Source organism: Hippopotamus amphibius, chromosome 6 (genome assembly GCF_030028045.1).
Source record: "Hippopotamus amphibius kiboko isolate mHipAmp2 chromosome 6, mHipAmp2.hap2, whole genome shotgun sequence".
Taxonomy (NCBI): domain Eukaryota; kingdom Metazoa; phylum Chordata; class Mammalia; order Artiodactyla; family Hippopotamidae; genus Hippopotamus; species Hippopotamus amphibius.
Genome location: NC_080191.1, coordinates 21172664 through 21188511, shown reverse-complemented (window position 1 = coordinate 21188511; position 15848 = coordinate 21172664). Strand labels below are relative to the sequence as shown.

General features: G+C 40.2%; 1 protein-coding gene and 1 long non-coding RNA gene across 2 annotated transcripts in view; one reads left to right on the top strand and one right to left on the bottom strand.

Annotated features, from left to right (window-relative positions):
* LOC130855501 (uncharacterized) overlaps positions 1-14480 on the top strand; it is a 42913-nt gene extending 28433 nt beyond the window's left edge. The window contains exons 4-5 of the long non-coding RNA XR_009054328.1: positions 10498-10573; positions 12472-14480. This is a non-coding gene — a long non-coding RNA (uncharacterized LOC130855501). The remainder of the gene's footprint in view (positions 1-10497; positions 10574-12471) is intronic.
* The window catches only part of SLC16A10 (solute carrier family 16 member 10), a 124148-nt gene that overhangs the window by 737 nt on the left and 107563 nt on the right, over positions 1-15848 (bottom strand). The window contains exon 5 of the mRNA XM_057739223.1: positions 1721-1949. Within this exon, the coding sequence (XP_057595206.1) occupies positions 1721-1949 (229 nt within the window). The remainder of the gene's footprint in view (positions 1-1720; positions 1950-15848) is intronic.

The window sequence follows — 15848 nt, the reverse complement described above, 5'->3', positions numbered from 1 at the left end:
AAAACCCTTCAGAGGCCATTTGGGGTACTCTGACACATGGTGTAAAGGTCCTGTTTTAGCTGAAGGTGGACGGACCGTCAAGCTGAAACTTCTCTCATACACACAGACCTCAAAATGTCTATATTTCAAAACTTTCATGGGCCTGTTTATGAAATAACATGAAACTATTTAAAATTATAATCCAAAATCATGAAAAATTATAAATCTAAGAGTTAGGATGAAAAAGCTAGGTTAAATACATTTTGGAAAGATACTAAGATTTGTCAGCACATGGGAGGAAAATATAAGAATATATGTGTGGTACTCTAATAGATCCTAGGGCTGTGCTTCTGAAAACTGTATTCCTTATTTCTAATTTCTCTAATGAAATCCAGATTTTAAAAGTTATCTTAGTGTTTTAAACTTTTACGATACAACTTATCTGAAATGTTCCAGGAACATACTGTACTGAGTATCTGACTCTGCTAAATAAACAGCTGAGGATTTGTTCAGGTAAGTACCAACGTGTGGAAAGGAAAAAAAAAAAGTGTACAAATAGAAACCTAAAATATACAATATATCTAAATATATGTTTTTCCTATCCCCTGAATCAGGATATTCCACATATAACTGAACTTTTCATCCTTATGAACACAAATTACTATGTTTGGCTGTAATATTATGATCCCTCACAACCTCCCCGTGTTCTTCTGCCTGCTGTGGAAGTTTCCTGTTACCTCCTTCATTCTTGATCTGTTATAGTCACTTCTAGTAGCAAACACCATTTCTTCTAAAGTGCTGCTTGTAATTTGCTGTGGACTTGGAAACCCTAACAAACTAGGCATATAAGATGTAAAAACCTGGGGGAGAGGGGAAGGACTGGAGGGTTCTCCTACAAGGAGACGGTGATAGAACTTCTGTTTTATGTGGTCTGCTCAGTAGTGGTTCTGCTTGCTTGACTCATGACTAGGTTCCCAACTGGCAAATTTGCTGATATGTGTGGTTCTGAATATGAGAATGAACTGAACTGAACTTTCACTGAGCCACTCACATACCAGACACAGATGATAGTACATACATTTAAATTTTATAATAATTTTATCAAATCTTATCATTTACAGTGGCACCCAGTTAATACTGAATGTGAGACATCTTTATACTTTCAGAAGATTTCTAAAGGTGAAATTCATGTAACATAAAATTAACCGTTTTAGTGGCAGTTAGTATATTAATAATGTTGTACAACCACCACCTCTCTGTAGTTCCAAAATATTTTAATCTCACCAAAAGAAAACTCCACACCCATTATTTATCCCTTCATCTGCTGACGGACATTTGGGTTGTTTCTACTAAGTGTTATTTTTCATTAACTATTTTTCAGGGGGCTATGATCTCTTACACAAAGCATACAAATTTAGGAATCTTTCAGAATTTTCACCTCTTCCTAAGAAGAAATCACATTCCTGTTCCTCCACAACACATACTAAGTGAAATACAGCAACTCTGCAAACTTAAAGTCCAGAAGCTAACTGCTACACACTGAGTATTTTAGATATCAATAGGATAAGAGGACTCATTGGAAAATTTTTCCAACATGCCATCTACAGCTGGTCTTATTAAAAATGTTATACATAAGGCACATACAAAAGCAAGACACCAGAAACCAATAATCATAATATATTTAACAGTAAGTAAGACTTAGGACCTACAGTAGAAAATGCTATGAACTAATATAATTTACCTGCAATGGGTGGGCCCACAGTCATGGGTATAGACATGAATCCAAGCAGAAATCCAATTGCTTGGGAGACATCCTGGGCACCAACTAACTCAAAGGCAATGGGGGCCATAATGGAAATGAAGCATCCATCGAAGAGACCCATGATGAGACAGACAGCAATGAGGGCCCCAAAGACGCTGCACAGGGGAATCATCATGGACATCAGACCAATGAAGAAAAAGGACAGGACCTAGGACAGACATCACAATGTCAACTCCGCTCTCGGGAAAAGTGAATGTCACGATTGCTGAGCAACATGCTTAGGACTTTTAAGTGGTCACTGGTTAGTCACCTCTTCGGCCCAGTTCACCTTGATTTTATATACATAATCAATTCCCATAATCATTTCCCCAAGTTTCCCTAGCACTTTCTCAATATTTCCATTAAGGGACAAGAAGAAAGTAAGGATTTTTGTATACTTACTTTTCTTTCCAGGCTGTAAACTCTTTTGAGGTCAGAATCTATACAAAAGTCATCTTTGAACTACATATTACAAGGTTTATTTATTTATTTATTTAGGAACCTTTATTGAGATACAGTTAACATACAATAAACTGCATATATTTAGAGCATACAGTTTGGTATCCCAATCTCCCAATTCATTCCCCCCCCCAACCCTCCCCGCTTTCCCCACTTGGTGTCCATATGTTTGTTCTCTACATCTGTGTCTCTATTTCTGCCTTGCAAACCGGTTGATTTGTACCATTTTTCTATAGTCCACATATATGTGTTAATATACGGTATTTGTTTTTCTCTTTCTGACTCACTTCACTCTGTATGACAGTCTCTAGCTCCATCCATGTCTCTAAAAATGTCCCCGTTTCACTGCTTTTTACAGCTGAGTAATATTCCATTGTATATATGTACCACATCTTTTTTATCCATTCATCTGTTGATTGGACATTTAGGTTGCTTCCATGTCCTGGCTATTGTAAATAGTGCTGCAGTGAACACTGGAGTGCATGTGTCTTTTTGAATTATGGGGTTCTCTGGGTATACGCCCAGCAGTGGTATTGCTGGGTCATATAGTAACTCTATTTTTAGTTTTGCAAGGAACCTCCATACTGTTCTCCATAGTGGCTGTATCAATTTACATTCCCACCAACAGTGCAAGAGCGTTCCCTTTTCTCCACATCCTCTCCAGTATTTACTGTTTGCAGATTTTATGATGATTCCCATTCTAACTGGTGTGAAGTGATACCTCACTGTAGTTTTGATTTGCATTTCTCTAATAATTAGTGATGTTGAGCAGCTTTTCATGTGCCTCTTGGCCGTCTGTGTGTCTCCTTTGGAGAAATGCCTATTTAGGTCTTCTGCCCATTTTTTGATTGGGTTGCTTGTTTTTTTTTTTGATATTGAGCTGGATGAACTGTTTATATGTTTTGGAGATTAGTCCTTTGTTGATTCATTTGCAAATATTTTCTCCCATTCTAAGGGTTGTCTTTTCGTCTTGCTTATAGTTTCCTTTGCTGTGCAGAAGCTTTGAAGTGTCATTAGGTCCCACTTATTTATTGTTTTTATTTCTGTTACTCTAGGGGGTGGATCAAAAAAGATCTTGCTGTGATCTACATCAAAGAGTGTTCTTCCTGTGTTTTCCTCCAGGAGTTTTATAGTGACTGGCCTTACATTTAGGTCTCTATTCCATTTTGAGTTTATTTTTGTGTATGGTGTTAGGGAGTGTTCTAATCTCATTCTTTTCCATGTAGCTGTCCAGTTTTCCCAGCACCACTTATTGAAGAGGCTGTCTTTTCTCCGATGTATATCCTTGCCTCCTTTGTCATAGATTAGTTGACCATAGTTTATCTCTGGGCTTTCTATCCTATTCCATTGATCTATATTTCTATTTTTGTGCCAGTACCATACTGTCTTGATCACTGTAGCCTTGTAGTATAGCCTGAAGTCAGGAAGCCTGATTCCACCAACTCTGTCTTTCCTTCTCAAGATTGCTTTGGCTATTCAGGGTCTTTTGTGTTTCTGTACAAATCATAAAATTTCTTGTTCTAGTTCTGTGAAAAATGCCATTGGTAATTTGATACGGATTGCACTGAATCTGTAAATTGCTTTGGGTAGTACAGTCATTTTCACAATGTTGATTCTTCCAATCCAAGAACATGGTATGTCCCTCCTTCTGTTTACAAGGTTTAAGGATCTTATACCTGGTCAGTGCTCAATACATATATGTTCTTTCAATATCAGCTCAAATTCATTCATCAAACATATAATTTTAAAATTTACCTTTGAAATTATATGCACTGTTATTAGTCCTCTGCATAATGAAAATATGCCAGCGAGATCCACCCTTCACATCACAGAGCTTCCAGTTTGGAGAATATAGAGATGTAAGTTTTAGATGTTTAAATAATCAATTTAGAATGTATTGTCTGCTAATATTCCAGACATGGTAAGCATAGGTAGATCAAGTGAGAGATTAAAATAAGTAACTGCGAGTTGGTATTCTATAAATGTATACTGATTTTTTTTTATCTTTATTGGAGTATAACTGCTTTACAGTATTGTGTCAGTTTCTGCTGTACTACAAAGTGAAAGAGCCACATGTATACATATATCCCCATATCCCCTCCCTCTTGCACCTCCCTCCCAACCTTCCTATCCCACCCCTTTAGGTCTTCACAAAGCATCAAGCTGATCTCCCTGTGCTCTCTAGTAGCTTCCCACTAGCCATCTATTTTACATTTGGTAAAATACTGTGTACATATCAATGCTGCTCTCTCACTACATCCCAGCTTCCCCTCCCCCCAGTGTCCTCAAGTCCGTTCTCCACATCTGCATCTCTATTCCTGCCCTGCCACTAGGTTCATCAGTACCATTTTTCTAGATGCCGTATATATGTGTTAGCATACGGTATTTGTTTTTCTCTTTCTGGCTTACTTTACTCTATATGACAGACTCTAGGTCCATCCACCTCATTACATATAGCTCCATTTCATTCCTTTTTATGGTTGAGTAATATTCCATTGTATATATGTGCCACATCTTCTTTATCCATTTATCTGTCAATGGACATTTAGGTTTCTTCCATGTCCTGGCTATGGTAAATAATGCTGCAGTGAACATTGTGGTACATGTATCTTTTTGAATTACGGTTTTCTCCAGGTATATGCCCAGTAGTGGGATTGCCAGGTCATATGGTAGTTCTATTTTTTTTTTTTTTAAGGAACCTCCATACTGTTTTCCATAGTGGCTGTACCAATTTACATTCCCACCAACAGTGCAGGAGGGTTCCCTTTTCTCTGCACCCTCTCTAGCATTTATTGTTTCTAGATTTTTTGATGATGGCCATTCTGACTGGTGTGACATGATACCTCATTGTGGTTTTGATTTGCATTTCTCGAATGATTAGTGATGTTGAGCATCTTTTCATGTGTCTGTTGGCCATCTGTATGTCTTCCTTGGAGAAATGTCTCTCTAGGTCTTCCACCCATTCTTGGATTGGGTTGTTTGTTTTTTTGATATTGAGCTGCATGAGCTGCTTGTGTATTTTGGAGATTAATCCTTTGTCAGTTGCTTCATTTACAAATATTTTCTCCCATTCTGAGGGTTGTCTTTTGTTTTGTTTATGGTTTCCTTTGCTGTGCAAAAGCTTTGCAGTTTCATTAGGTCCCATTTGTTTTTGTTTTTATTTCCATTATTCTGAGAGGTGGGTCAAGAAGGATCTTGCTATGATTTATGTCAGAGTGTTCTGCCTATATTTTCCTCTAAGAGTTTTATAGTGTCCAGTCTTATATTTAGCTCTTTAATCCATTTTGAGTTTATTTTTGTGTATGGTATTATGAGTGTTCTAGTTTCATTCTTTTACATGTAGTTGTCCAGTTTTCCCAGCAGCACTTATTGAAGAGACTGTCTTTTCTTCATTGTATGTCATTGCCTCCTTTGTCATAGATTAGTTGACCATTGGTGTGTGGGTTTATCTCTGGGCTTTCTATCCTGTTCCATTGATCTATATTTCTGTTTTTGTGCCAGTACCATACTGTCTTGATCACTGTAGCCTTGTAGTATAGTCTGAAGTCAGGGAGTCTGATTCCTCCAGCTCCATGTTTTTGTTTTTGTTTTTGTTTCTCAAGATTGCTTTGGTTAGTTGGGGTCTTTTGTGTTTCCACACAAATTTTTTGTTCTAATTCTGTGAAGAATGCCATTCGTAATTTGATAGGGATTGCATTGAATCTCTAGATTATTTTGGGCAGTATAGTCATTTTCACAATATTGAGTCTTCCAATCCAAGAACATGGTATATTTCTCCAGCTGTTTATGTCATCTTTGATTTCTTTCATTAGTGTTTTATAGTTTTCTGAATACAAGTCTTTTGTATCCTTAGGTAGGTTTATGCTTAGGTACTTTATTCTTTTTGTTGCGATGGTAAAGGGGGTTGTTTGCTTAATTTCTCTTTATGATTTTTTGCTGTTGGTGTATAGGAATGCAGGAGATTTCTGTGCATTAATTTTGCATCCTGCAACTTTTCCAAATTAGTTCTAGTAGTTTTCTGGTGGCATCTTTAGGATTTTCTATGTATAGTATCATATCATCTGCAAACAGTGACAGTTTTACTTTTTCTTTTCCAATTCATATTCCTTTTATGTTTCTTCTCTGATTGCCATGGCTAGGACTTCCAAAACTATATTGAATAAGAGTGGCGAGAGTGAACATCCATGTCTTGTTCCTGACCTTAGTGGAAATGCTTTCTGTTTTTCACCATTGAGAATAATATTTGCTGTGGGTTTATCATATATGGCCTTCATTATGTTGAGGTAGGTTCCCTCTATGCCCATTTTCTGAGTCTTTATCATAAATGGGTGTTGAATTTTGTCAGAAGCTTTTTCTGTATCTATTGAGATGATCATGTGGTTTTTTTTTTTTTTTTTTTGATCATGTGGTTTTTATCCTTGTGTATCACACTGATTTGTGTATACTGAAGAATCCTTGCATTCCAGGGATAAACCCCCCTTGATCATAGTGTATGATCCTTTTAATGTGTTGTTAGATTCTGTTTGCTAGTATTTTGTTGAGGATTTTTGCATATGTTCATCAGTGATATTGGTCTGTAATTTTCTTTTTTTGTGATATCTTTGTCTGGTTTTGGTATCAGGATGATGGTGGCCTCATAGAATGAATTTGGGAGTGTTCCTCTGCAATTTTTTGGAAGAGTTTGAGAAGAATAGGTGTTAGCTCTTTTCTAAATGTTTGATAGAGTTCACCTGTGAAGCTATCCAGTCCTGGACTTGTTTGTTGGGAGATTTTTTTATTACAGTTTCAATTTCATTACTTGTGATAGGTCTGTTTATATTTTCTAATTCTTCCTGATTCAGTCTTGGAAAACTGTACCTTTCCAAGAATTTGTCCATTTCTTCGAGGGTGTCCATACTGTATTGGCATATAGTTGTTTATAGTAGTCTCTTATAATCCTTTGTATTTCTGCAGTGTCAGTTGTGATTTCTCCTTTTTCATTTCTAATTTTATTGATTTGTGTCCTCTCCCTTTTTCCCTTGATGCGTCTGGCTAAAGGTTTATCAATTTTGTTTATCTTCTCAAAGAACCAACTTTTAGTTTTATTGATCTTTGCTATTGTTTTCTTTGTTTCTATTTCATTTATTTCTGCTCTGACCTTTATGATTTCTTTCCTTCTACTGATTTTGGGTTTTCTTTGTTCTTCTTTCTCTAGTTGTTTCAGGTGTATGGCTAGATTGTTTACTTGAGATTTTTCTTGTTTCTTGAGGTGAGACTGAATTGCTATAAACTTCCCTCTTAGAACTGCTTTTGCTGCATCCCATAGGTTTTGGGTCGTTGTGTTTTCATTGTCATTCTATGTATTTTTTAATTTCTTCTTTGATTTCTTCAGTGATCAGTTGGTTATTTAGTAGTGCATTGTTTAGCCTCCATGTATTTGTGTTTTTTACAGTTTTTTTTCCTGTAGTTGATTTCTAATCTCATAGCATTGTGGTCAGAAAACATGCTTGATGTGATTTCAATTTTCTTAAATTTTCCGATACTTGATTTGTGACCCAAGATGTGATGTATCCTGGAGAATATTCCATGTGCACTTGAGAAGAAAGTGTATTCTGCCACTTTTGGGTGGAATATCCTATAAATATCAATTAAATCTATCTGGTCTATTGTGTCATTTAAAGCTTGTGTTTCCTTGTTTATTTTCTGTTTGGATGATATGTCCATTGGTGTAAGTGGAGTGTTAAAGTCCCCTACTATTATTGTGTTACTGTTGATTTCTGCTATTATGGCTGTTAGCATTTGCCTTATGTATTGAGGTGCTCCTATGTTGGGTACATAAATATTTACAATTGTTATATCTTCTTCTTAGATTGATCCTTTGATCACTATGTAGTATCCTTCCATATCTCTTGAACAGTCGTTAAAGTCTATTTTACCTGATATGAGTATTGCTACTCCAGCTTTCTTTTGATTTCCATTTGCATGCAATATCTTTTTCTGTCCCTTCACATTCAGTCTGTATGTGTCCCTAGGTCTGAAATGGGTCTTTTGCAGACAACATATGTGTGGGTCCTGTATTTGTATCCATTCAGCCAATCTGTGTCTTTTGGTTGGAGCATTTAATCCCTTTACATTCAGTGTTATTATCGATATGTATGTTCCTATTACCATTTTCTTAATTATGTTGGGTTTGTTTTTGTGGGTCTTTTTCTTCTCTTGTGTTTCCCTCCTAGAGAACTTCCTTTAGCATTTGTTGTAAAGCTGGTTTGGTGGTGCTGAATTCTCTTAGCTTTTGCTTGTCTGTAAAGCTTTTGATTTCTCTGTCAAATCTGAATGAGATCCTTGCTGGGTAGAGTAATCTTGGTTGTAGTTTTCCTCTTTCAATACTGCCACTCCCTTCTGGCCTATAGAGTTTCTGCAGAAAAATCAGCTGATAACCTCATAGGGTTTCCTCTGTATGTTATTTTTTGCTTTTCCCATGATGCTTTTAATATTTTTTCTTTGAATTTAATTTTTGTTAATTTAACTAATGTGTTTTGGTGTGTTTCTTCTAGAGTTAATCCTGTATGGGACTCTCTGTGCTTCCTGGACTTTGGAGACTATTTCTTTTCCCACGTTAGGGAAGTTTTCCACTATAATCTATTCAAATACTTTCTCATACCCTCTCTTTTTCTCTTCTTTTGGGACCCCTATAATTTGCATGTTAGTGTGTTTAGTGTTGTCCCAGAGGTCTCTAAGACTGTCCTCAATTCTTTTCATTCTTTTTTCTTTATTTTCTTCCTTGGCATTTATTTCCACTATTCTATCCTCCATCTCATTCATTCTTCTGCCCCAGTTATTCTGTTATTGATACTTTCCCATGTATTTTTCATTTCCATTATTGTGCTATTTATCTCTGATTGTTTGTTCTTTAGTTCTTCTGGATCTGTTAAACATTTCTTGTATTTCCTCGATTCTATTTCTGAGATTCTGGATCATCTTTACTATCATTACTCTGAATTCTTTTTCAGCTAGGTTGCCTATTTCCTCTTCATTTACTTGGTCTTGTGTGTTTTTACCTGTTCCTTCATCTGTGACATATTTTTTTGTCATCTCATCCCACACCCCCGTGGATGGGTGGGATTGTTTTCCTGTCTCACTGGGTGTTTGGCCTGAGGCTTCAAGCACTGGAGTTTCTAGGCTGTTGAGTAGAGCTGGGTCTTGGTGCTGAGGTGAGAACCTCTGGGAGACCTCACTCTGATGAATATTCCCTGGCACCTGGGGTTCCGTGGGGTTCCCTGTTAGTCCAATGTTTTGGACTCAGAGCTCCCACTTCAGGAGCTCAGGCCTGACCCCAGGCTTGTGAATCAAGATCCCACAAGCCGTGTGGAGCAGGAAAAGGAAAAGAAAGAAAAAAAAAGTAGCAGAACAACGGAACAATAGCAAGATAAAAAATACAATTAGAATAGGAAACTAACAGATGTGTTAGAAAAAAACTTTTTAAATTTTAAGGAAGGTAAAAAAAATCTGTTAGAAAAAATTTTTTAAAAATTTAAGGAAGGTAAAACAACTGCAATAGCTGAAGTGAGGAGGTGGGAAAAAGAAAAAAAAAAAAAGAGAGGAAAAACCAAAAAAAAGCCAGAAAAGGCCTTGGCTGTGGGAGTGGGGCTTAGGCAGGGGTGGGGTTTAGTCAGTGGGCAGGGCCTATGCTTAGAAAAGGCCCTGGGGGCAGTGGGGAATGGGGCTTAGGCCCAGTGAGGCAGAGGGGCCTAGGAATGCCTCTGGTCCTGGGAGCAAAGGACCAGGTTCAGGTACCCAGCAGGCTTCCTGGGCCCAAGTTGGTGGGAGAAGTGCTAGGCACCTCCCCCAGCCCTCTGATCTCACAGGGCCCCTCCCCCTTGGCCTCTCTTCTTCCTCGTCCCCTCCCTTCTATTCCCCTAGGACCCTCACGACTGGAGGGGGGACTGGAAGGCAGGAGACAGACTCTGACGCCCCAGCAGGCTTCCCAGGGCTAACTGGACTAGGGAAATGCCTGCGGCACTTCCCCAGATCTCCCAGTCTTGGAGGATCCCTATCCACCACTCTTCCTCTCCCCCCTCCCCCCCCACAACTTGCCTAGGTCCCAAGCAGCTGGAGGGGGCCCTGGAGTGTAAAGGACCAGGTCTGTGAGCCCAGCAGGCTTCCCAGGGCTAGTGGGCAGGGGAAATGCCTTCCCTGCCTCCCTGGATCCTCCAATCCCAGAGGACCTCCTCCCCGACCCACTGCTCCTCTTCTCCCCTGCTTTCCTCCTACACTCCCAGGACCAGTGCAGCCTAAAGGAGCCCTTATTAGGGCTGAAGACCAGGTCTTGGAGCCCAACAGGCTTCCCAGTGCCATGTGAGTAGGGATATTTCCTGTGGCATCTCCCCTGATCCTCTGGTCCTGTAAGGTTCCCCCCACAACTGTCTGCCTCTCTTCCTCTTCCCCTCTCCTCCCTCCCTCCCATGCCTGTAGGACGCACGCAGCCAGAGACAGCCCCAGAGAATGAGGGACCAGACTCAGGAGCCCATAAGGCCCCCCAGGCCCAAGTGGGCAGGGGAAAGGCCCTCCACACCTCCCCTGCCTCCAATCCTGGAACATCCCACCACCAGTCTGCCTCTCCTCCTCTGCCCCTGCCACCCTCCTATGCTCCCAGGACCAACACATCTCAGAGGGGGCCCTGGAGAGTTGGAGACCAGGCCTGGGAGCCCAGCAGGCTTCCTGGGCCAGTGGGCAGTGGAAATGCCTTCCACTCCTCCCCCGATCCTCTGATCCCAGAGGGTCCCTCCCCCCTTCTGCCTCTCTTCTCCCCCCACTGCTTCTCTCCTACACCCCTAGGACCAACAGCCCCGAGGGGCACTTGGAAGGTGGAGGACCCGGCCAGGAGGAATACCTGGGGGCGCCTCCCCTGTTCTTCTGGTCTTGAGAAGTCTCTTCCCACTCCCACCCCCCACTGTTTGCCTCGCTTCCTCTTCCCCCTTCCCCCTCCCTCCTACGCCACTAGGACCCACAAGCTGGAGGGGGCCCGGGAGAGTAAAGGACCAGGCCCAGGAGCCCAGCCGGCTTCCCCGGCCAAGTGGGCAGGGGAAACACCCTCTCACCTCCCCAGTCCTGTGACCTCAAAGCCCCCCTACCAGTCCACCTCTCCACCCCTCCTCCCCACCTCCTACACGCCTAGGATCCAGGGGGCCTGGAGGGGCCTCGGAGGGTAGAGGACCCCGCCAGGGAGCCCAGCAGACCTCCTGGCCAACTGGGTAGGAGAAACCCAGATGCAGTCCCCCGATCCCCCTAGACCCCAAGGGTCTCTCTAGGCAGGAACCTTCCCCCTCACCCAGCCACCCCCCAGGGGTACCGGTCCTGTCAGACTTCCACTTCTCCACCCCTCCTGACTTCCCCCACATCCCACCCAGTGGCTCAGGGGTTCCTCTGGTCTCCTTGGGCCTCAGGTCCCCCACCAGCCTCGAGCAACTGATCTAGTTGTGGGGAGACGCGAACTCCATGTCTTCCCATGCTGCCATCGTGACTCCGCCCCGTACTGAATTCACATTCCAATTAAATTGTGACCATCATAGGAAATATATGATGCATAATATATAGTGAAAAGAGTAAACATATTCTGCTATAACATCCTAGGGACTAATTTATATAATCCAGTTTTATTTACTTTACAGCATAAATCAATACGATTATATTATCAAAGAATATTTTCAAACACTATGTCTTTTGATGCTATGTCATAGATATACCCTATTTAAGCACCCCAGAGTTAAGGCTGAGAAATATTTTGAACCACTGAACACTTTGATTTTAGCGTTAAGAGTAATTAACAGAATCAAACACTTGATTTTCCCTGACATTTGGTAGCTACTGTGCTATGTTCTGTGTTTTGTGCTATGTAAACAACACCTGGTTCCTACCCTTGGGTAGCGGGGAGATGACCATGTAAATAAATAAATGCACATAAAATGTTCTAGATGTTGCCAAAGTTGTATACTCAAAGTATGGCGAGTACAAAAAAGGAAGGAGGAGACAATTCAATAGCTTTTTTAGGCAAAGAAGTAATTAAAATTGGATCATTCACTCATCAGTGGAAGAAATGTTTTAAAAAGAATCAGCTTTTTTTAAAAGTATACATATAATAGCAACTATCATTTATTTAATGCTTATGAAATGCCAGGCATTGTTCTAAGGACTTTAGATGGTTTTTCTCATAACAACTTTATGAGGTGGGTACTAATGTTTTCCCCATTTTACAGATGAAGAGAATGATGCTGGGAGGTTTAGTAACCCTGGATGGAGCCAGCCTGGAACCGATGGTCTGCATGGGCAGTAGGTAGCAAGCAACGACGGAACAGTGCCTAGAGGGTACCCTCTGATGACAGTGGAGGAAAGGAGAGGCCACATAAAGCAGCCATCTGGATCACCGTCTTCATCTGTTCGGTCTTTCCCAGGACTCACTAGGAACATCTATGGCATGCCAAGCTTGGTAGCTCACCTCAGGGCAGCCCCTCACAACCTTGGTGCACGTCAGGATCACCTGAGGAACAGAGCTCTGGGAATGGTGGTTCTCACAAGCTCCCCAGGTGACTTTGACACAAGTTGTCCACTGACCCCACAATAAGAAACCTACTCTTGAAAAAGGTTTTAAACCCCAAGTTGGTCTCTTTTTGACACCATCATATTATATAGCTGAGTAAATTTTTCTTATTAATATATGACTTTATGGTAGAATCATAATTAGTTTAAGATTCTGAGTTGGCTATTTGAAAAATAAGTCTGGCACTTCACATTTTCTAAAGAACATAATCTCCACATTCTGATTTTTTTATGCTCTACTTAAATATCTTTTTCTCCAATTCAATTTCCATCAAGGCATAAGCATAATTTCTTAGTGGTGGGTAATTACTGGGTTTGCAGCATATAGGTTGGAAAGAACTAAGGCTCAGAGGGACAGACTAGGTTCTAGCTCTCTGTGACCTTGATAAAAACACTCCCTGGTGCTTCCCATCTACCCAGAAAGAGATCTAAAGATAAATCAGAATGTAGAAGGTGGTTTGAAACTAGCAAGTAAATAAAGATTTGAGTTATTTTTATTGAAAAACTAATCAGACAGATCCTAATATTATTAATTAGATTTTTACTCTACTTACGAACACAAAAAAGGAGATAAATATTTGAATCTTAGAGATGTATCTATCATTACAAATTCCAGAGAACCTGGAATAAAATGTTAGGACATCATGGGGCCAGATTCAATGGGTTTAATTGGTAAAGCCACATACCAAATATTCCCAACCACACCACTGTAATTCTACTAGGTAAGTTTTCAGTGTGCTTCTTGTTCTTTTCCTATTTTGTTCAGTACAAATCTCTTCCAAGATAAGACAACCACAGTGAATGTTCAAAGCTTAGCACAAAGTCAATTTTTCTCAATAAGCAAATATTTTCTTGGACCAATTTATGTAACATGAGACTGAGGCAGTTATGCTAGTTATCCTGATCTTTCTATTCATTTCTGGGCCCTTCAAATTTTTATTCTTTGGTCAGTTTTGTAAGAAATCATTCTTATGAGAGTTTCAAATTTATTATTATGTATTTTGAGCATATTACTTCTCAAAACTTTACCTGACTGCAAGTTCTCCTTTTCTCAATTAAAAGTATATTAATTTATATTCTTTTTCAATTATTATTTAAAACTTAAATTTTAATAACAACTGTTAAATAAAAATGACTAGTTATTTAAAAGTAAAATTTCTTAGTTTTCCTTTAAGAATTGACTTTATAGAAATTTACACATTTATTCTTTAGCATTTCTCAGAAAACACCTAGCTACTTCTGCCCTATTTGTAGCTATAATGGTGAGAAACACTGCTTTTTCTCAGCAGGTGTAACTACCCCAAATGTAGCTAAATCAGGAGGTAAGCAGGCCAAGCTGGTGAGGACATAGATACTCCCCACATGCAGGGACACTTGAGCCTCAAGGAGCACAGGCCAAGGTTTAGTGCACTGTGCAGGCAGGAGGTTCATCACTTCCAAAAATATCTGCTGATCTGCAGATACTAGGCCCCAGTTTGAAAGGTGAATAAATTTAGTATTACAAACAATCTTTTTTTCCTGCCCTCAAACACAGTAGCTCTGATTAGATTTAAATAAGGGAGTCAGAAGTTCCTAATCCTCCTCTAGGCGCTGGCACTGACATTTAATAAGGCATTCACTGTTGAGATGTCTTTCTTTTGTTTAAAACCATACAAGGAAATATCTTCTATCATAATATTACAGGCTCTAGAAGAATAACACCCTGCTTCAGTTAATTTATGTACCTAAGAACAAAAAAAATTTTTTTTTTTTTTTTTTTTTTTTGCTATTACTGTTCCCATTTTGGTCACAAAGAGCATTTTTAGAGAAATGTCAGGAAAATGTTTTGCTCAGGAATCTAAGTATATGACAGAAGAGGAAAAATGAGCTGCACCTGAATGAGCAGAAGGCACTTTCAGAAGCAGGCACACAAATGGCCACAGTTAGAATCAAATGTTGCTCCTATAAATGTACCCAGTGTAAAGTTTCCAGACTTTCAGAGCCTCTGACTAGGAACCCAGTAGTTGGCAGCAGAGATCTGCGGGCCCATCACACTAAAGGGAAGTGTTTAGGGCACACAGTTCTTTGGAAGTGCTGCACAGGGAGTCTGTTCAACTTTCCCCACGGCACATGAGTCCCACCATTTCTGCCTGGAGGAAGAACTGGCCCCAGTGCCACAGCCCAGCTGAGAATAGAGAAACATAGTCTGATTCCTTATTCAGGCCGGGGAATTGCTAAAATATTTGGATACCATTTTGGAAATAGCTTATGTTTACTAAAGCATGTACCTTTATCCCAAGGTATCTTTAGGAAAACATAAAATGCCAAAAGGGAGCAAAAAACAACAAGAACAAAAACTGGGCAGTGCTGATCAGTTCATTCTACTTCAACCAGAAGAGGAAGCTTACGCAGGAAGATGCATCTAAAAGTGATAACTTTTTCTAAATGACAAAAAAACCTTTATGAATTGTAAAAGCAACTCATGAATACATTCTTGACAAAATTCAAACATTAGAAAAATATATAGGAACTTCCCTGGTGGCACAGTGGTTAAGAATCCACCTGCCAATGTAGGGGACATGGGTTCAGTCCCTGGGCTGGGAAGATCCCATATGTAGTGGAGCAACTAAGCCCATGCACCACAACTACTGAGCCTGTCCTCTAGCACCCGGAAGCCACAACTACTGAAGCCTACACGCCTAGAGCCCGTGCTCTGCAACAAGAGAAGCCACCAATGAGAAGCCCGTGCTCACCTCAACTAGAGAAAAGCCCTGTGCAGCAATGAAGACCCAATGCAGCCAAGAAAGAAAGAGAAAGAGGGAGGGAGCGAGGGAGGGGAGGAAATTTTTTAAGAAAAGAAAAATATGTAAAGTAATATATGAAAGTCTTCCTTCAACCCGCTCGCACCCTCAACCCATTCCCACTTTCCCCATCAGAAATAACTGCTCAACAATCTGGTGATCCTCCTAGACCTTTCCTGTGCACACACACGTTGTTTGGGTTTGTCTGCTTTACATACGTGGATATGACGTCCACACTTCAGAATGTCCATGGCACA